General features: G+C 44.4%; 1 protein-coding gene across 1 annotated transcript in view; it reads right to left on the bottom strand.

Annotated features, from left to right (window-relative positions):
• Positions 1-22,016, bottom strand: part of adgrb1a (adhesion G protein-coupled receptor B1a) — a 179,840-nt gene that overhangs the window by 11,638 nt on the left and 146,186 nt on the right. The window contains exons 25-30 of the mRNA XM_068760530.1: positions 20,809-20,868; positions 10,724-10,822; positions 8,540-8,711; positions 6,114-6,209; positions 5,988-6,027; positions 3,281-3,942 (exon numbers count right to left, since the gene is read on the bottom strand). Of these exons, the coding sequence (XP_068616631.1) occupies positions 3,281-3,942; positions 5,988-6,027; positions 6,114-6,209; positions 8,540-8,711; positions 10,724-10,822; positions 20,809-20,868 (1,129 nt within the window). The remainder of the gene's footprint in view (positions 1-3,280; positions 3,943-5,987; positions 6,028-6,113; positions 6,210-8,539; positions 8,712-10,723; positions 10,823-20,808; positions 20,869-22,016) is intronic.

Raw genomic sequence — 22,016 nt, 5'->3', positions numbered from 1 at the left:
CTCTTCATCACTCTAACATGCTGAACATCCTTCCTGTCTCTACTCTTCATCACTCTAACATGCTGGACATCCTTCCTGTCTCTACTCTTCATCACTAACATGCTGGACATCCTTCCTGTCTCTACTCTTCATCACTCTAACATGCTGGACATCCTTCCTGTCTCTACTCTTCATCACTCTAACATGCTGAACATCCTTCCTGTCTCTACTCTTCATCACTCTAACACGCTGAACATCCTTCCTGTCTCTACTCTTCATCACTCTAACATGCTGAACATCCTTCCTGTCTCTACTCTTCATCACTAACATGCTGAACATCCTTCCTGTCTCTACTCTTCATCACTAACATGCTGAACATCCTTCCTGTCTGTTCAGATCCTTCTCTCCCTCTTTACTATCTAACCTGCATACAGGTCATCATATGACCTCTGTTTGACCTTTGACCTCTACCTTTACCTTGCGTCTCGTTTCCCTGTACCCTGTTTACTCTCTTCTGTCCTCTCAATGTCCCACTTCTTCTTAGCTAACCTCTTTTCCTGTCTACACTTCTGCACTTCCTGGTTCCACCACCAGGTCTCCTTATCTCCTTTCCTTCCAGAAGACACACCCAGTCCTCTCCTACCTGTCTCCCTGATCACCTGAGCTGTTGTATTCCAGTCTTCTGGAAGTCTCTCTTGTCCACCCAGAGTCTGTCTCACCTCTTCCCTGAAAGCCACACAACACTCTCCGTTCTTCAGCCTCCACCACTTTGACCTCTGCTCTGCCTTCACCCTCTTCTTCTTCTTCACCACTCAAGTCATCTTACACACCACCAGTGTCATTCCCTCACTGTCTCTTGCTGTCTGCAACTCACAGAGCTCCTGCAATTAGCTTCATTCCCATCACCTGTGCTCCTGCCACCACCTGCACCTCATCAGCCCGGACACTACTTAAGCTCAGCTCAGTCACCACACCCCTGCCAGATTGTCAGTGATGCGTCCTACATTCCAGCTCTTGATCCAGACCTCCCGTGCACCGACCCTGCCTGTTTCCCGGACCCTGCCTCTTCACCTGCCCCTTGTGTTCCGTCTGCCGGCCCTGCCTGACCACCCGGTGTCTGACCCTCGCCTGCCCCTTGGACCTGTCTCTGCGCCTGCCCCCCCCCCGGACCCGTCTGCCTGACCTGCCTGTCTCCTGGACCTTCCTTGGGCCTGCTCCCCCCCGGCTCTGTCTGCCTTGCATTTGGGTCCTACCCTGCCCTAGGCCGTGACAACCAGCCTATGTTGGCTGGCTACACTCTCTCCTACCACGACCTTACAGTCTCCAACCTAGCTAGCATTACCATTTATAGTCTCATATATCAGCTCTTTAGTCAGTATCTTGTTCAGCAGCCTGTATGTTACATTTTGTTTCTGTCCGCTTCTGCTCTCTCTCCCTCTCTCCCTCCTTCTCAACCCAGCCAGTCAGACAGATGGCCGTCCACCGTGAGCCTTAGGTTCTGTCCAAAGCTTCTGCCTGTTCAAGGGAAGTTTTTCCTTTCCTCCATTGCCAAAGTGCTTGCTTTGTCTTTCTGTCTGTCTTTCCCTGCTAATCCTGGAAAGTGCCTTGAGATAACTTTCCGGAGATAACTTTCTTGCGACTTCATAAAATAGTGCCTCACAATAGCACAGGAATTTGATTGTTGCGCAGAGAATCAAGCGCTAGTCAGAGAACAGCAATTGTTGGATAAAGAGTGTAATGTTGATTTCTACTCAATTGTATGTGATGAGAGGTTGGATGCCCGAGACACCACAAACTTGTATTCACTGAGAATAGATATTAACCAGTTTCTGACAGTGAAGGGCCAACATTTTCACAACGTCAGTCTATGGTTGGTAGGATCAGTTGGTAGAGCGGGTCATCCAGTGACCAATAGGTCAGCGGTGTCGAAGTGTCCTTGGGCGAGACACTGCACCCAAATTGCTCCCAGTGGGTCTGGCAGCGCCTTGCATGGCTGCAGTCACCCGCTAGAGTGTGAATGAGTGCGTGAATGGGTGAATGCGAGGCTTAATGTAAAGCACTTTGGGCACCGCGAAGGTGTGAAAGGTGCTCTATAATGGCAGTCCATTCACCGTTTATTTCACACTCAACAAGGGCCAACAAGGAGACAAGATGAATTTGGACCAATCGCATCTCTCTTGACTGAATTCATTCAACACTGCCAAGATTTCCTGGCAGATGCAGAAGTTGTCGAATCAATTCTGCAGTTAGAACTTGCTATATAAATGCAGATCGATGATTATCTGAAGAGTCAGAACTATGAAGAGGAATCACTATCCTGAATCAGAAGCGATCCCTGGTTGCCGTTTTAAGAATGAGCAGACAACTATTTTCATAAGAAAAAAAATGGTAAGCTTTCAGCCATTTTTCCAAACATAATTACGCTACATTTGATGGATTTTGTTGACTTAAGTACATGACAGGTGAGGATATATACCTCACCTCATGTTTCTGTATGCGTGATAAAACGTTTGGACACCCAATACTTTAAGGAAGCAAATGTAAGAAATATCTGTAAAAGAAAAGCTTACATTTACAAGGAGAATACAGAAATACATTTTTCTTATTCCATTAATTGTGAACAATTACTGTTATGGGGCCGCCAACATCTACTGTCCAACTATGTGGTTGCGTAATTACTCCAGGTCCATGCTGAAGTTTCTGATTAATACTATTTAAAATATTTTTTTCTCACCACCATAGCTGTGATTTCTACACTTCTACCTACTCTATAAGTTTGCATCTGATTTGGTGCAGAATATTTTCACACATATAACTGCAGTTTACCATTTCTGTGTCTAAAGTTTTGGTGTTTTGTTTGCGAGCAGAGGAAACAGAAACTAGAAGACATCCATTGCATGCAGGCCAAGGGTTGAGACATACCCACAGAGAAAATGGTGACTAAGCATGACTACAAAGTTGAGACTACAGGTGCTCCATCAACTCCTGATATTGTTGCACTGTGATATTTACAATGCAGTATTAACATGACTTTTTTGGGGTGTGGTTTACATGCATAGTCAGTATGGCATGACTGCTACTGTTAATAACATATGTTCACGTGAAATTTCATGTTATGTTGAATTAATCTGGAAAATAAGTCAAAGAAGCTTGAGGGAACGTCTGATGAGCAAAGTTTGAATGAAGGACTGAAGAATTTCATACAGGAAGTAATTAAATACACATTTCATGCATATTCTTATTTTAAGTATGGAATATGAAGCTGTTTATGCTCATAAGAAACGTATATGAGCGGTTTTACCTCCAACGAGCTCATGGACAGCGTGGAGACGGTCTCACTCTTGGACATCACACCAGGGTTTCCAGACTCTCCCCCTTCACACATGTTATTGGCCACCTGGGAGTCTTTAGGCAAATTCTGCAGGTTGTGGGCAGGGGGGTCTCTGCCAGAGTATGACACACTGATTTGGTCAGCAGGCAAACTCCTCAGCCCAAATCCAGGTGCCGGTTCTCCAGTGACAGGGTTCGCCAGGTGGATGAGTCTGGTTTGAGGCAGCTGCTCAATGCTGATGTTATACTTTGCTGTTTGCTCATCTTTCCCCTTGGCCAGCTTTATCGTGCCTGTGTTGTTGGTGGGTAGAATTACGAGTCCCGGGCCTTTGCCAGCATCCTCAGAGTTGCTGCCCTCGCTAGTCCCTTGAGGTAACTCTCCATCCAGCTGCTTGAAGAGCTCACCTTCACAGATGTAGATGGATTTGGCGCCTGGCAGTTCAGTGCTGATTCCCTTAGTGGCTCCCTTCTCTCTATGCAGTGTTAGTGTGTGGCTGGTGTAGTCAGCCACGTTCTGGAGGTGAACCTTGGCCATGCTGGCTGGCATGGTGTTAAAATTAGACCCCTTCTGATGAGAGAGGGTGGCAGAGGAGGCCTTCTCTTCACCCTGGAGGGATGACCGTTTCATAGCGCCTGATGGCAACAGACAGACAGAGCTACTCTTAGGTGAAGAGTTAAAACAGGGTCTGATTTATCTGCTGTGTCTATTTTGTTGCCAAGTAAACAAATTAAACACCAAAATGTTCACTTTGTATATCTTCCAGACTTGTAATAGGTACAGCTTATCATCAAGACATGGTCTGGATGTAATGAAGGATGTAGCTTTTGTCTGTATTAGCACTGTCCTCGTTAGCTGGGTGGGTCTAGTGGTCAGCAAGGTGGTGTAGTGGTTAGCTATGTAGGTCTAGTGGTTAGCTATGTAGGTCTAGTGGTTAGCTATGTAGGTCTAGTGGTTAGCTATGTAGGTCTAGTGGTTAGCTAGGCAGGTCTAGTGGTTAGCTATGTAGGTCTAGTGGTTAGCTAGGCAGGTCTAGTGGTTAGCTATGTAGGTCTAGTGGTTAGCTATGTAGGTCTAGTGGTTAGCTAGGCAGGTCTAGTGGTTAGCTATGTAGGTCTAGTGGTTAGCTAGGCAGGTCTAGTGGTTAGCTATGTAGGTCTAGTGGTTAGCTATGTAGGTCTAGTGGTTAGCTAGGCAGGTCTAGTGGTTAGCTATGTAGGTCTAGTGGTTAGCTATGTAGGTCTAGTGGTTAGCTAGGCAGGTCTAGTGGTTAGCTAGGCAGGTCTAGTGGTTAGCTATGTAGGTCTAGTGGTTAGCTATGTAGGTCTAGTGGTTAGCTATGTAGGTCTAGTGGTTAACTAGGTTGGTCTAGTGGGCTGTGCACACCAAAGTGAAACATAAAACATGGACAAAAACATGCAATTTAAGTCAATTGGCTACCCCAAAATAGCTGTAGTGTGTGTGCGTGAATGTTTGTCTGTCTCCGTGTGGCACCGCGATGCATTCGGGGTGCAGCCTGCCTCTCGCCCATAGCAAGCTGGGATATGCTCCAGCAACTCCCCTGACCCGCAAAGCGGTAGAAGATGAATTAATGGTTTCGTGAATCAATACTGTAGCGTCCGTCTGAACATATTATTGAAAGACTCGAGTGTAGCATTGTTGTCTTATTTCTCTATTATTGAGTTGCACTTTTTTTTTCCTTTTCATTTTTTGTGGGGCCCTGAGCCAACATTCCTCATGCTAAAATATCCTCGATAAATCATGGTTCTCTATTTAGGTTGACATTTTCTGGTCTATTTTGAAGAGTTTAGCTCTCTATGTTGTGTCCGTTGCTTTGCACCTATCTTTTGCCCGCTCCCATCCTCGCCATCCTGTTTGGTTCCTGTGTGTTTACAACCGGTGGATTTCTGGAGCTCTTTGTCACTTAGTACTGTCAAAGTACACCTCTATCCATTTTCAGCATATTTTAAAAAAATGTTTTCCATTAAGAAATGTTGCCTGTATTTTGGATTGTATCTTGAAGCGTCTTGGAACGTTTGCTGTTAAGATTACACGACTGAGGTCAGACCTCTTTTCATCAGCACGTTAGTTAAGGCTGTTTGCATGTGACTCCACCAGATGGCTAAATGTCAGACATGCTCTGTCTGCAACAGTAAATAACTCTGTTTTGCTCCCTGTACTCTCTCTCCTCCTTGACATTACAGAAAATCCCCCAAGCAATCATCTCCCTCCATTCTTTTCCGTCTTTATCTTTGACTGGGCTTGTCTGTGTCTCAATAGCTTTTCTACTGCAGATGCTTTTCTTGATATCCTGTCTCGAGAGATAATCACATTCTTCACTCCCGACGGATATTATGGCAGAGCGCGTATGCGATGCGGCGCTGTAGGGAGGGACTTCATTATGCAGCCACAGTGTGGGAGAGACTCGCACAGCCCTATTTATCTGCATGCAAGTGCTGAGTACATGATCCTCCCACTCCCATCAGCAAGCGCTAAACGGCATTGTGCAGCTATAATGGGCTTTGCATCTCTTGTCAAAACAGCTCTTTGGCTGTGATGTTGATGGTAAGATACAAGTAGGAGGAACATGTCCTGACAATGCTAGAGACAAATACGAGAGAAGATGTTTCCAGCCTCTGAACAGCTGCTCCCAAAATCAAATAGTCGACCTGGAGCTTACCTGATCTGCAAGCCATATCCACGTCTTTCTCAAAGTCAGTCTGAGGACATAAAACAATACATATTTTAATCTACTCACCCTTATGGCATTCAATAACACATCCTGAAAGGTGAAGCATGTACAAACCATGAGCTGGGCATGCCCGTTCTGGAAAGATCCTCCTGAATCTCCATTGGCATCTTCCTGGCGTTCGACCACACGGCACTTTACTGCCTCCTGAACCTGTACCAAATCATGAGAGTATCGATCAGAAGCTCAGTATAAGTATCATTTATAAATGTGTTACTTTATACACTGAGTGAGAGCTCTTTCTAGAGTGCTCTGTCTTACTCCCAGCTTTGAGGCAGCAGTTGGAAGTGTTGAGACAAAGGCTTGTTCAATGACGGAGTCAGAGGGTCAACCAAGGGCAACATGCATGACAAGTCTCGCTGTTTAAAAGGAAATGAACCAGGTGCAGTAGAAACCTGTTCTGAGCCAGACTGATAAACGAACTTCTTAGATCAGGGGTGTCAAACTCGTGTTCTCCGAGGGCCACATCAGCATTATGGCTGCCCTCAAAGGGCCAGTTGTAAATGTAACTGAATGTAATGTAATGTAAATAAAATGTAACTACTCCTTAACATGCTTCTAAATAACTATTTACTACTACATACTTAATTAAATTATAAATATTACATATGCAATTGCATAGTTCTAAAAATATATCGATACCTTACTGCTGTAAAAATATCTGCCGAGGTTATGTAATCGCCGGCGTCTGTCTGTAATTTGTTCTTCAATATCTCCATTGATTATTGACCGATATTTAGGGAATTTAACACAGTCATGTAGGGTGGGGGGGGGGGGGGGGGCTCTATCTCACCACTGAATATCATCTGGGTCGGATCCAGAATGGAGTCAGCAACAAATATTTAATTTTAACATTAAAACCATTTACAGATTAGAAATCAGTTACAAATACACATCAACTCTGATTCACTTTCACTTTTCAGCATTTTACAAAAACAAATGTCTGCACAAAGCTCTCGCGGGCCACTAAAAATGACGTGGCGGGCCACATTGGCCCCAGGGCCTTGAGTTTGACACATATGTCTTAGATCATACAGATTTGACTCGTCTTTACTAGCATTTAAAACATCTGTCCTAGAACTCTGATCTGGTATGATCTGGTAGCAGCATTAAATGCTGAAGGCTATGAGCACACGGTTCCCCACCACTCTTAGCTTAATATTTTAGCCCTTAGCAACGGTCAAGAGTTTGCCTGAAGCCATTTGGTCCGAGGACTCTACCCGAGGAGCTGCCAGTTGGAGGAATCCCCAAGACTTACATACCTTCAATGACCATGTCTCTACATCACATGTGTCAAACAAGGCCCGGGGGCCAAATGTGGCCCTCCAAGTCATTTTTTGTGGCCCCCGAGAGCTGTGTGCAGACAATTGTTTTTGTAAAATGCTGCATCTGTCACACGTGTTCTTTAACAGCCCACATTAGTTGGTTGTACTGCAGTTCTGCCTCTCAACTGTGACAAAAGAGTTTTGAAGTTAATGCCATAACTTGTGTTGGATGATATTTTTCTTTATTGATTATTTAATATTATTTTCTTGAATAAGTTTGATTATTGATCGATGGAGTAGTGTGGTTTTCTTAACCTGATCAATTGAAAGGATTTATGTTATAATAACAGCAATAATCTATCCATATATTTTTACAACTATACAATTGAATATGCAATGTTTGTAACTTAAGTAGTGAACTGATCAAACGGAAACATTCAGCAACATGTCAATAACAATAGCAACACGCTGCAGTCAGGAAATCAATAATCTGCTGGCGGTGACTATTGAAAGTTATTTGAACTTTTTAGTTTTTTCCAGCATGTGCTGACATGTTGATCACGACTACATATGGATCAGGATCAGCACTGGACAGCTACATATGTAGCCGGCTACAAGGGTCTATGCCGTCTTTTCTGCGGCATTGACTCGGAGAATCTTCTTTATCTTCCCCACTTTGGTTGTTTTTTTGGTTTCTGCATGTCCATGACGAGACAAGGTGGTGGCTTTTTGGTTTTGCTTTGATTTTGTATCGATTATCTTTGTTCCTGCGTGATGATTGCATTTGAATTTAACTTTTCCACATTATTAGATGTGTTAATTTATTCCCATCACAAACTTTGGTTCATACTTATGATTTTTCTCATTTACAGTCTGGCTTTATCTCTAAAACATTTTAAGTTACAACCTTCAAAAAGTGATATCAAAACTGAATATTTTATTGTAATTACTGTGGCAGCTAAAGAGTTAAATAAAAAATAAATAGTTATTTAACAGCATGTTAAGGAGTAGTTACATTTAATTTACATTAAATGACATTACATTTAGTTACATTTTTACTGTGTTACGGTTTACATTTGGTCTTTGGAGGGCAAACATAATGCTAATGTGGCCCTTGGACACCCCTGCTCTACACCTTGTAATGCATATCAGGAGAAGGGCCAGAGAGTATTTACAGCCATGACGGGAAACCAGAAAGCATGAATGCATGTGATGTACCTCTCTGCGCAGGATGCAGTGCACCATGACAATAACAAAGCCTTCCAGCGAGTCAAATACAGCAAAAAGGATCTGGAAGAGTGCAGAGCGCCGATCCGTGATGGCGAGGACGGCTGACATCCATGTGAGGGCCAAGAGGGGCAAAACCACACAAGAGCTCCACAGTGACGCCCTGCAGGACGGGAGGGGAACCACAGTCAACAGAATGAATCAGCGTGACACAACGCACAAGACTAAAATGCTTCGGACAATTCGGAATTTGTTAGTTAACATTGGGATTTATAAGATCTTAACGGGCTTCAATACTAAACTCTTCCAAGTGATTATCTTCTGTAAAATCAAAAAGGATGATATAATATGGTGCTTAACGTAATTCTGTACCAATCGTTCAACTTGCCTTTGATAAATGCGCAACCTGCTAGCATAGCGTTAGCAACCTTCAGCTCGACTCACGCAACAAATATTAAACAAGTTACTATCACGGACAGAAAGATAGATCAATTATACATGTTTATAATTCATGCACGTATGTTTAGATGGGTCAGTCAAACCATAGAGGATCTAGTGCCACAGGAAAGAGAGGGAGGGGCGGGATTGGGGGGGGGGGGGGGGGGCGAGTGTGATGAGGCTGAAACAGAATGAAAGACGAGCAGAAGAGGCAGAGAAAGACAGAGTGTTTTCATTCTATCTGTTTTTCTGACTTTTTAATTCGTTAAGTCGCACATTCTGCCAATTTAGCATTTCATTTTATTTTATTAGGGTTCAGATGAAGCTTCATGCAGGTGTTGCATTCACGTCCCATTTAAGCGTCAGAAAAGGTCATTTTTATCCAAAAAGTCATCCTGACTATAATGTGAGGCAGCGAGTCGTGTTTCTGCGGGTGAGTCATCACCAAGATTGTGCTCTTCAATGGCACTAAATTGCAATCTAGTTGAATGTAATCTGATCAAATAAGGGAGAAATAATTTAAATTATTCATTGTCTCTCAACACAAACGTATTTCTGACATATTATGCAATTATTGTATAAAAAACGCTTTCCGGTCAATATGTAAAACTTTCTTTATGATGAAAAAATGTTCATTTTCTTTTTACTTTTTCAGATCTTTTGTACAAATCTCACATATGTATCTCATATTGAAGCTCAACATCTACTTTGCAGTTAATATGATATTCTTTAAAGTAAATTGTAATTCTGGTGCTAAAAATCGATGTATTAAACTAAAAATGTCAGTCGAAATGTAATAAAGTAGTTTAACAAATGTAAAACAATATTAAAGTAGCAAGAAAGTGTTCCACCTCTGGTATTAACAACAGACTAATATGTTTGGATGATGGCCGTGATTTTCCTTGTCCTCATTTGAAAGTTTTGAGTTTTAAAAATAGTATAAACTGCCAGACATTTTTGGGGGACTATTTAACATGTTGCCTGTTGTTTGCCCATATTATCTCAAAATACACATTGTGCTGGATGGAGGCTGCCAGTTTGGTGTTGAAAGGACATTTTAGAAAACAGTATTGAAGGTCGAAGGCTGTTTGCAGCTGCCACCACTTCTGAACTGAAATTACTGATGCTCAGGAAAAATGCCCAAAAATCTAAATTATGCGTGCCTAGATTTTGCATTGTTTTATGCTGAGTCGACGTTCATGTGGCCAATTGATCAGCCTTTTTTCTAATTCATACTTTTTATTATATTGGCATTTAAATAATAGAAATAAATATAATGTATAATGTTATATTGGCTGCAGTTCCGTGTGGACGAGTCAATTTCTTTCACATATTTTATCACTTTTCATACATTAAAGTACATCATCAATGTCACGTTACTAGAATGAGGATGAGAATGTATCTGATTCATCAGTACTTTCATCACATCAAGACACACATGGAAACATATATTACTGTACTCGCTACGTAGATAGGCATGCCCTTAGCTTAAGTGTTGACCTCTTAAGGGACAAAGACACACGCTCATTCAAACATAATTATTTATATGTACATGAGTAAGAATTTGTTTGCAGGAGTATATAAGCCTCGGGCGCCTGAGCGGAATCCTCCCTGCCAGGGCTATCAGGGAAGAGCAAAATGACAGCGGGATAGAGGAAATAGAATGAATCAAGAGGGGAGGAGAGAGGAGAGAACAGAGGAGAGAAGAGTTAAGGAAAAATAATTAGCAGGACTAACATGGCGTTACTGGTAGCTGCCGTGGAAACGTCAGCCGAAGAGATAACTCCGCACTTGGCACATTTGAGCGTCATATTGTACAGTGGCACTGTCATCTGACTGCAAAGTCAAATTAACACGCTGTAACATACACAAAGAGATACAAATGCACCTACACACACACTCACACTGATAGGCATAAAGGCACTGGCCCGCAGACACGCAAACAGAGTCACAGTGTACACACACAATCTCTCTCTCAGGGCTACAGTACAGATCAGAGGTTCCTTAGTGAGGGGGGGGGGGTTACCAGTATGAGTGTGTGTGTGTGAGAGAGAGACTAGGGGGCAAGGGAGGCAGGGCCAAAATGTAACCACTGGTGTATATTTAATGCTATACAATTGTGCCTTTCTATACAAATGGCTTGTTGGTCTGAGGAAAGTAGAAGTTCTCTCTGTGTTCACCCACGCCTTTATTCTTCAGGTGCTATCATACTATTATTATTGCTACTTTGATTATGAAGCTGTCCAAACTGCTTATTACAAGCAACATCTCTCCCATAAAGCAACAGGAGGACGTAAACATATAGCTTCCGTCTATTTAAATATGACTTTCTCCATTCCTTTGGTTCTTTCATGTTGCTGTTTTGCACATCACCACTCAGTCTACAAAGATTTGCCACCCTGATCATTAATCAGCTTCATCAGAGCCATCAGCCGCCACCAGATTCTGGACTCACTGGGGGATATAAATATCAGGACAGGCGCCATTCAGTCCCAATCTCCCTGAAGAGTCTAATCACCAACGATTTCTGACACCTTTCCCACATACTAATGATCACTTATCATTTGATGGAATCAATAATGCTATTAACTCCAACCACTAGTATCTCCTGATTAAAATGTGATTCAACCAGTTCACCAAGATGGAAGTTATGCCCATTTCACATTACTAGACATTACAATTGACAGTAGGGGTTGTGATTTTACTCGGAAAAATAGAGTGAATACATGGAACTTTCATCTGATAGGCTGGCGCATATCCCAGATACTGGGAGGGGAGAGTACACCCTGGACAATTCACCAGTTTATTGCAGGGCCACATGAAAGACAAACAGTCACTCAGATTCCAGTTTATGGGCAAGTTAGACTTACCAATTTGCCTATATTGCAGGATTTTGGTGCTGGGAGGAAGATGGAGAACCCGGAGAAAACCCATGCAGACAATTTGAACGCACAACATTCTTGCTGTGAGGCAATTGATGCGCTATACCACATGCTGGACAAGACAATGTGATGCAACCAACCAGACCAGCCACAGACGTTTACTACCGGTATTTATTTTCTAGACCACCGAAGCCCAACATTTGCAGCTAGTGATAGGAATAGTGTGGTGTCACATTTTCCACATTTGGACATTTGTTCAACAAACTGATTTCAACCACTTATCCAGGGTCAGGTTGCAGGGGCAGCAGCCTAAGCAGCAAAACCCAGACTTCCCTCTCCCTGGCCACTTCTTCCTGCTCTTCCGCGGGGATCCCGAGGTGTTCCAAGGGCAGCCGAGAGACATAGTCTCTCCAGCGTGTCCTGGGTCTTCCCCGGGGTCTCCTAATGGTGGGAAAGTGCCCTGAACACCTCACCAGGGAGGCATCCTAAATAGATGCCCGAGCCACCTCATCTGGCTCCTCTCAACGCGGAGCAGCGGCCTTACTCGGAGCTCCTCCTGGATGACCGAGCTTCTCACCCTATCTCTAAGGCAGGGGTGCCCACACTTTTTCAGCATGCGAGCTACTTTTAAAATGACCAAGTCACAAAGATCTACCCACTAAATAAATGCAAAAAATAGAAGTATTTGCAAATATATCGAGGATTCTTTATGTACAATGTATGCTGATGTACCCTGCGTACCCGCATGAGCCAATATTGCACAACACAATTGAATTAACTATGAACATGTTTTTGTAATTACATCAGTTTTGGAAGGACTTCTTGATATTAATGATGGCGTGACGGAACGATGCCTCGGTGGCGTCTTTCGCTTTTGAAGTATGTTGTGTGTAAAATGGCTGCTGTCCGGACAACTGGGATTTTAATTCATGAACCTTTCTGTTTCTCAGCTCGCTTTTCGGTGGAAAGTCGGTGTCGTATTTTCCATGAACAGTCCGAAAATGTCGCTCCACATTTCCCTTCTTTGGTATTGCGATGGTAGACTGGCAGTGTAAATGCAGCGCAGCTGCTTGACGTTTATTTTGAAATGTGCGCTCTTATTTTGTAGTGCAAGGGGAAGTTGCAGCTGTGCTAGAGTTAGCGGCAGAGAAGAACACTCAGGTGCAGCACTGCTAGTTCTTTAGTTTAAGTTTCATTACTCCGAGTATCTGATGAAGAGTACTGCAGGAAGAAAACTGCCTCTTGGTCGTGTTGAAGCAGCCGAAGTGTTCTCCGGTGTATCAATAAATAAAACATCTGTCTGCGGAGCGATCGATGGGCGGCACAGGCAGAAAGGCGACATCGTAAAACAAACTCCGCCTCCCATTCCGTATGAAAGTGATGTGTTTTTGTCTTCCTACTCGGTCCAGCAATGGTGATAAGCTTTCTTTAGTTTTAAAGAAAAAAGCGAGGGCTTAAAATCTGAGATAACTCGTGACTAGTGTTGTGAGATGTGTCTGTGTGTGCGTCCAGCCCCTCCCCCCCGGGAGCGAGTGAGTGAGTGAGGAAGAGAGAGAGAGAGAGCGTGGAGCGGCGACACTGCACTTAACTTAGCGCCTATTACGCCGATGACACCCAGCTCTACCTTACCACTAATCCCTCATCCACTCTCCCACCCACCTCCCTTACCGATTGCATCTCTCAAATTAAAAACTGGTTAACTATAAATTTCCTTAAATTAAACAGTAATAAAACCGAGGTTCTCCTCATTGGTACCAAACCCACTCTATCCAAATCAGACAGCTTCTCCCTAACAATTGATAACTCCTCCGTCTCACCCCTCCCTCAGGTTAAGAGTCTGGGTGTCATCCATGACAGCACATTATCTTTCCAATCGCACATCAATAGCATCACCCGGACTGCCTATTTCCATCTTCGGAAGATCAATCGTCTGCGCCCCTCCCTCACCCCCCACACTACTGCTGTCCTTGTCCACAGTCTTGTCACCTCCCGTCTGGACTATTGTAATTCCCTTCTCTCTGGCCTCCCTCACAAAACCCTCCATAAACTGCAACTAGTCCAGAATTCAGCTGCTCGTATCATCACAGGAACCCCTTTCAGTCATCACATCATCCTGTCCTCCAACAACTTCACTGGCTTCCTGTTCAGTTCCGTATTCAGTTTAAAATTATTGTGCTAACCTTCAAGACCATCCACAACCTCGCCCCTCCATATCTGTCTGACCGCCTTTGTGTCCCCACTCCTTCCCGCACCCTGAGATCCTCTTCCTCCATACACCTGTTTTTCCCCTCCGCCCATCTCATCACGATGGGGAGCAGAGCATTCAGCCGCTCTGCTCCCCGTCTCTGGAACTCATTACCACCCAACTCCAAAACATCGATTCTTTCCACCATTTCAGAGCACAACTCAAAACACATCTGTTTGAAACTGCCTACTCCATCGGATGCCAACTGTCAATTTTTATTTTTATTTTATTTTTTCATATCACTTTCTTAATTTATTTCCGTTTAATTTATTTTGGTTTTATTAATTTCTACTCAGTTAATTTCTTATTCTATATATGTTATTCTTGTGTGTATTTGTACGGTGTCCTTGAGTGCCGAGAAAGGCGCCTTTAAATAAAATGTATTATTATTATTAGTCGTGAACAAGACCCCGAGGTACTTGACTCCTCCATTTGGGGCAGGATCTCCTCCCAGACCTGGAGGGTGCACTCCATCCTTTTCCGGCGGAGAACCATGGCCTCGGATTTAGAGGTGCTGATTCTCATCCCGGCCGCTTCACACGCGGCTGGTGAACCGATCCAGTGAGAGCTGGAGGGCACGGCCTGATGAAGCCAACAGGATCACGTCGTCTGCAAAAAGCAGTGACGCAATCCTGAGGTCACCAAACCGAACCCCCTCAACGCCCTGGCTGCACCTAGAAATTCTGTCCATAAAAGGTTATGAACAGAATCGGTGACAAAGGGCAGCCTTGGCAGAGTCCAACTCTCACTGGAAATAGGTCCTACTTATTGCCGGCAATGCGGACCAAGCTTTGACTCCGGTCATATAGGGAACGTACGGCCCATATCAGAGGGTTTGGTAAGGTACTGCCCCCGATGTCCTCCCGGAGAAACCACCACAGGACTCCTGAGGGTCACGGTTGAATGCCTTCTCCAAGTCCACAAAGAACATGTGGACTGGTTGGGCAAACTCCCATGCACCCTCAAAGACCCTGTCGAGGGTGCACAGCTGGTCTACAGTTCCACGGCGAGGATGAAAACTACATTGCTCCTCCTGAATCTGAGGTTCGACTATCCAGTGGACCCTCCTCTCCACTACCCCTAAAGAAAGAGAAAGAAAGAAAACCTTTATTTTTGTCATTGTAAATTATTATAACCGTTACACTGCAAAAACAAAATTTAATTTATAACCTTGTACAACTGGCCCATCGAAACAGCCACATACATGCATTGTACCCTTAGTATGTGGAGAGGGAATAGGGTGAAGGCACCGCCACAATCGGCACTCCTGGAGCGGTAGAAGGGACAGTGCCTTGCTCAAAGGCACCTCGGCAGTGCTCTGGAGGTGGACTGACCCTCTCCAGCTACCAGCACACACTCCACATTTTGTCTAAGCTAGGACGTGAACCGGTGGACTTCTCCACTTCCCAGCCCAAGACCCAACCCAAAGAGCCACTTGACCTTACCAGGGAGGCTGAGGAGTGTGATCCTCCTAGGGTTGTAACACACCCTCCGTTCCCCCTTCTTAAAAAGGGGGACCACCACCCTGGTCTGCCAATCCAAAGAAACTGCCCCCAATATCTATGTGATGTTGCAGAGTCGTGTCAACCATGACAGCCCCACAACATCCAGAGCCTTAAGGAACTCTGGGCAGATCACATCCATGCCCGGGGCCTTGCCACTGAGGAGCATTTTGACTACCATGGCAACCTCAGCCCCAGGGATAGGAGATCCCACTCCCGAGCCCCCAGGCCCTGCTTCCTCAATGGAAGGCACTTTGGTGGGATTGAGGAGGTATTCAAAGTATTCCTTCTTCAGATCCACAACGTCCCGAGTCGAGGTCAGCAGCGCACCATCCCCACCACACACAGTGTTGACAGTGCACTGCTTGACCCCTTCTGAGATATCAGATGGTGGTTCAGAACCTCATTGAAGCTGTCCGGAAGTCGTTTTCCATGGCCTCACCGAACTCCTCCCATGCCCGTTTTTGAATCAGCAAAACGTAGCTGCGCTCCGCTTGGCCTGCCGGTACCTGTCTGCTGCCTCTGGAGTAACACAGGCCAAAGAGGCCTGATAGGACTCCTTCTTCAGCTTGACGGCATCCCTCACCACCAATGTCCAGCAACAGGTTCGGGTATTGCCGCTACGACAGGCACCGATCACCTTACGGCCACAGCACCGATTGGCCGCTTTGACAATGGAGGCACGTAAGCTGGCCCACTCGGACTCAATACCCGAGTGGGCCAGCCACGGTTGGGAAGCTCTCCCAGACGTGGGAGTTGAAACTCTTACTAACAGGAGGCTCTGCCAGACATTCCCAACAGACTCTCACAATAAGTTTGGGCCTGCCAGGTCTGTCCGGCATCCTCCCTCACCATCGGAGTCGACTCACCACCAGGTGGTGATCGATCGACAGCTCCGCCCCACTCTTCACCCGAGTGTCCAAGACATATGGCCACAGGTCGATGATATGACAACAAAGTCAATCATCAAACTGCGACCCAGAATTCCATTGCTAAACGTAATTAATCTTACCTTACTTCCAGGATATGTTCCCCAGTCTTTTTAAAATAGCAGTCATTAAGCCTCTTCACAAAAATCCAACAATGGATCATTTGACACAATAGATCATCAGATTCTGTTACAGAGGCTGGAACAATCTGTTGGTGTTAGAGGATCTGCATTGAACTGGTTTAGATCATATTTATCTGATAGATTTCAGTTTGTACGTGTTCATGATAAGTCTTCTACGTACACTGAAGTTAAATATGGAGTTCCACAGGGTTCAGTGCTTGGACCTATTTTATTCACGCTGTATATGCTTCCCTTAGGTAACATTATTAAGAAACATAGCATACATTTCCACTGCTATGCGGACGATACTCAATTATACCTGTCAGTTCAGCCAGACAAAGTCGATCAGTTGGTTAGACTTCAGACGTGCCTTAAGGACATTAACTCCTGGATGACCGAGAACTTCCTGTTATTAAATCTAAATAAAACTGAGGTTCTGCTTCTTGGGCCAAAGCATCTCAGAAATGTTTGTTCTAGTGTTGTAGTTGAACTAGATGGCGTCTCAGTGTCCACCAGCACCACGTCCAAGAATCTGGGGGTAATCTTTCATCAGGACAATCTAGAACCTTTTGATAATGATCCAGATCACCATGTGCACGGAGTAGATCCAGTTAGGAGAGGAATGAGCTGCTTGGAGGAGGTCTGTGCTCTCTGAATGCTTTTCTACTTTAAAACTGCTCACAATTTGTCAAATTAATTTACAATTAGATGGGACATGATGATTTAAAATGAAACGCCAATGATTTTTCACATGAGATTCTGTTTAAAAGTTTTGTAACTTACTACTACTGTACTTTCTTCTTGTCCCGTGAGATGTTCTCCACTTCACCCTGTCCTTTGCATCGTCCTCCCCAACACCAGCCACTCTCATGTCCTCCCTCACTACGTCCATGTCTCTTCTCCTGGGTCGTCCTCTAGCCCTGTCCTTTGCATCGTCCTCCCCAACACCAACCACTCTCATGTCCTCCCTCACTACGTTCATGTCTCTTCTCCTGGGTCGTCCTCTAGTCCTGTCCTTTGCATCGTCCTCCCCAACACCAGCCACTCTCATGTCCTCCCTCACTATGTCCATGTGTCTTCTCCTGGGTCGTCCTCTAGTCCTGTTCCCCGATAGTTCTATCCTCAGCATCCTTCGACCGATATAGTCCCCGTCTCTCCTCTGGACATGTCCAAACCATCAAAGTCTGGTCTCTCTGACCTTTTCTCCAAAACGTCTAACCTTCACTGTCCCTCTTATTGTCTCATTTCTAATCCTGTCCAACCTGGTCACTCCCAAGGAGAATCTCAGCATCTTCATCTCCTCCACTTTTAGCTCCGCCTCCTGTCTTTTCCTCAGAGACACTGTCTCTAAGCCGTCCATCATGTCTGTCCTCACCACTGTCTCTAAGCCGTCCATCATGTCTGTCCTCACCACTGTCTCTCAGCCGTCCATCATGGCTGTCCTCACCACTGTCTCTGAGCCGTCCATCATGGCTGTCCTCACCACTGTCTTGTAGACCTGTCCCTTCGTCCTATCACAGAGCACACCTGATACTTTCCTCCCCCCGTTCCAGCCTGCCTGCACACGATTCTTCACCTCCTTTCCACATTCTCTCCATCACTCTGCTCTGTTGACCCGAGGTACCTGAAGTTCAATTATCTATTCCAGTGACATTTAAATAATAATATATTAAAAACTGTATCTCTGGCACCTGGTTTTTGATGACTACAACTAACAATGATAAACTGTTGGAGACACACACGACCTGGCAAAGCAGAGCGTGCAGTCACGAGTCAAGGTCTGGTGCTTTGCAGGATAGGCAAACCTCCTTGGTGGTGGTAGCCTATTTTGTTTCTGATGATAGTGACTGAAAATGGGCTCAAACACGGATTTGTCTGTCATCATCAATTATTTAATTCCAGTGAAACGACATACCAAACAAAGGTTACCAGGAGGTAGGGGGGTCAACAACATTAGCATTGGGGAGGCCAGAAATAGTGTGAAAGCGGACCAGCTGCTGTGTCAGAGCGAGTTGGGCTGGTTGGGTATCTAATCCCTGTTGAGATGCTCACTGCAAGTTCAACTGAGAGGAGACCACAGAAGTAGACTAGGCTCCTCCAACGAATAAACCGGCCATGCTAAGTAGCAGACAATGCTTATACAGACGAATCCACAAGCCTGTCCAGCTACACTCATCACAGATAATTATGCTGGAGCCTATCCCGGTCATAGGCGGGGCAAATCATGGACAAGTCTACATGTCATCACAGGGCCACAACCAAAAAAAACACTAATTCACACCTCCAGACAATATGCAGTGGCCAATTCATCCAGGTTGCATTGTTTTCGTGGTGGAAGGAAGCTGAGCCCACATAGACGCGGAGAGAATATGCAAACCCTGCACAGAAAGGAATGAGAGTGGAATTGAACCAAAGACCTTCTTGCTGTGAGGCAACAGCACCACCCACTGCACCACTGTGCTGCCCTCACAATTTATGTACACTGAAATTTAAAAACAGTACATTTGCACCCACTTCTCATTATTATTCAATATACCCTAATTCAGCCTACGTAGACTGAACACATTAAGAGAGGTGAGATTGATGTTAGCGTTCAACAGGTAGCAACTAAAGTACAGCTTCCAGGTGAAGGCTGCACTTTTCAACAAGATTCAAACCATTAAAATGTCATTTAACAGCTATTTCCCAAACATACTGGCGAAATAACAATACTGCCAAATCAGCAAGAATATGGGAGTCCCAAGTACTTCACAGAACTGTCAATATCGTGTAATGATTGATTGATCTGAAACTACAAACAAGCAATATAAAGTCCAAACCAGTCAAGTGTAACTATTCTGGAACGTTAGTCTCATTTGTTAGTTTGACATTTCTGGATTGGTGGGAGTACGGAGGACCAACACTGCCACAACTTAAGAAAGATATAAATGGGGGGAAAATACAAAATTATATTCATAAATAAATTGAAAAAAACAGTAAATGTAAACACAAAAATATTAAAAAATATAAAAAGATTAAAAGTATATGTGGAAATAAATATGATAATGAATACATAAATATAATGAAATCAATAAATAAATAAACGCGGTCTGCTCTTATATTTCTTTCTTTCATGCTGCAGATGAAAATGCAGCAAAAAAGTTATTCAAATGAGGGTATGTCTTGTGTCTTGGATTGAACTGTTGCCCCCCCTCAGTTCAGGGGTCAGTTCGACTTTACGACTGCTCGGCTCTGTTGTTTTTTTCTCTGTTTACGACGTGTTTTTACAACATGCCAGTAAGACCATGGAGAGGAAATGGTCTCTTTCTACTCCTCATTTACAGGATCGTGTCGCAGCATAATATTCTTACGGTGATTTAGCATGAGCCGATTTACGACCTAATCAGGTTAAGTCGACGACCTCCTGTAATGTTAAACAAATGTTAATGTATTTAAGCTCAACTACAACTTATTGAAATATAGTACATAATATCTCAATGTACATTTAATATTAAAATGTAGGTGATCAAAAGTATGGCCTTAAATAAAAAAACACACACTTTAAACAAAAATCTTTAAACTTTAGACTAATTGATTGAGGACTCCCTGAAGAGGCAAATATTTCACACAGTGCAGCCCAAAGTTGCCAGTTTAACAGCAGTGTATAACTCGAATCAAAATATACAAGTTAATTATCCATCCTTCCTTCCTTCCATCCATCCGCTTGCTTGGAGCTGATCGCTATCCTCTCGCCCACAGTCGCTCATCTTCCATGCTTGTCAAGAGTAACCAGGAGCCAGTATCAGCCCGCTACCGGCAAAGGGCGGGGCACACCCACACTCAACCCAAACAACCTGGGCGTTTGTAGGTTAATGTGTGCAGAGCTCAGTGTCGACCGCATGAAATGACAGGATGTGCGTGCTTGGGCACCTTCCTCAAATGTTCCTCTGGGGTCTCTGGGATCCTGGTGACAACCTGACATGGCCACGCCCCTTACCTTAGCAGAAATCGGAATGCTACGACCCTGCAACGAGCACAGCTAACAGAGACAGCCCAACTTAGAATGTCAACTATGGAAAAGTGAGGTAAATAGGCAGCAACCAATCAGAGGCGCTTGCTAGAGGACTCAGCCGCTTTAGCGATGGGCAGGGATTTTTTTTTACCCAATCACTGATGACAGGGGAGGGGGCTTCTGAGTCTGATATGTTCCTGACGGGAGAGCCCTGAGCGAGAGAGAGCGGATTCTGTGCAAACGCAAACAAGACATTTCAGACAGCAAATACAAAGTACAGTAAAAACAGAGAGCTCATTGAGAAAGCAAACATTTCAGAGAGAGAAAGAAAATAGCATCCGAATATGCCACCAGTACGGACGAAGGGCAGGGGGGCTGGGGGCCAGAGGGGAGCAGGGGGGAAGTGTGCGCTGTGGCTTGGCCTGTAGTCAGGGACAGCATGCTAAGTGTTTAGCTTTCTCTTTCTGCATCCATAAATGAAATGTAGCATTTAAAGAAACACTCAAACACTTTGAAAAATATGTTTCTTTGCACCCCCAGGGAGTCAGCGAAGGGGGCTTCTGCTGTTTGGACTAAGAACGCAGCAGGAAATCAGAAGTCGATTTTCAACCAATAGGCAAAAACCAATGTAGCAATTTGTTGCCCCCCCGGCAGAAATAGCGAGCGCTTGAAATGAAACACTCTCATCTCCATCGGGAACTGAATGACTCTTCATCCAGTGAGCACAAACCTCCATTCCAGCAGATCAATGTCCCCATTATGTCATCGACTGTCCCACAACGAGACTCTCAAGGTGACCTTGAAAACCCACCCTGAGAATTTGGAATCAACATTACATTGAAAGTTAGTGCAGAAAAACATTTCCCTGATACTAGTTATCCTCCCGAGAAGGAGCAGTGACTTCTGGAGCTGCTCCCCAACCTACAGCGGAATGTTGATCTTACATTGAGTCTTTTAATATTTATAGGGTTTTAGTAAATATCATAAAAGAAATAAATACATTTTTGGTTGTCGTGGTGAATTTTCCTTGAGATTAAGGCACTTTATTAATATCCAGTGGGGATTAATTAATTAATTAATCTACACACACAAACACACACACACACATCTACACACAGGGCCTGTAGACATGAAATAATGCAGAGAGATGGCGGCGTGAAGGGTAGCCGCATGGCAGTGATCAGGAGGTGGACTGACACCCCTCCAGCTACCAGGTCACACCTCAGACTTTGGTCCCCCTTCCAGTCCCCAAGCCAAGTCCTTGTGGGCAGAGCTGCTGCCATCCCGAATCACTCGATCGAGAATGTTACTTGGATCCAGAGTGCTTTGTTTTTGTAATCGTCGCTACCTCGCAGCATT

The sequence above is a fragment of the Brachionichthys hirsutus genome, chromosome 3, assembly GCF_040956055.1.
Source record: "Brachionichthys hirsutus isolate HB-005 chromosome 3, CSIRO-AGI_Bhir_v1, whole genome shotgun sequence".
In the NCBI taxonomy this organism is placed as follows: Eukaryota; Metazoa; Chordata; class Actinopteri; order Lophiiformes; family Brachionichthyidae; genus Brachionichthys; species Brachionichthys hirsutus.
Note: the sequence above shows the minus strand (reverse complement) of the source record. Positions and strands in the feature narration are given on the sequence as shown.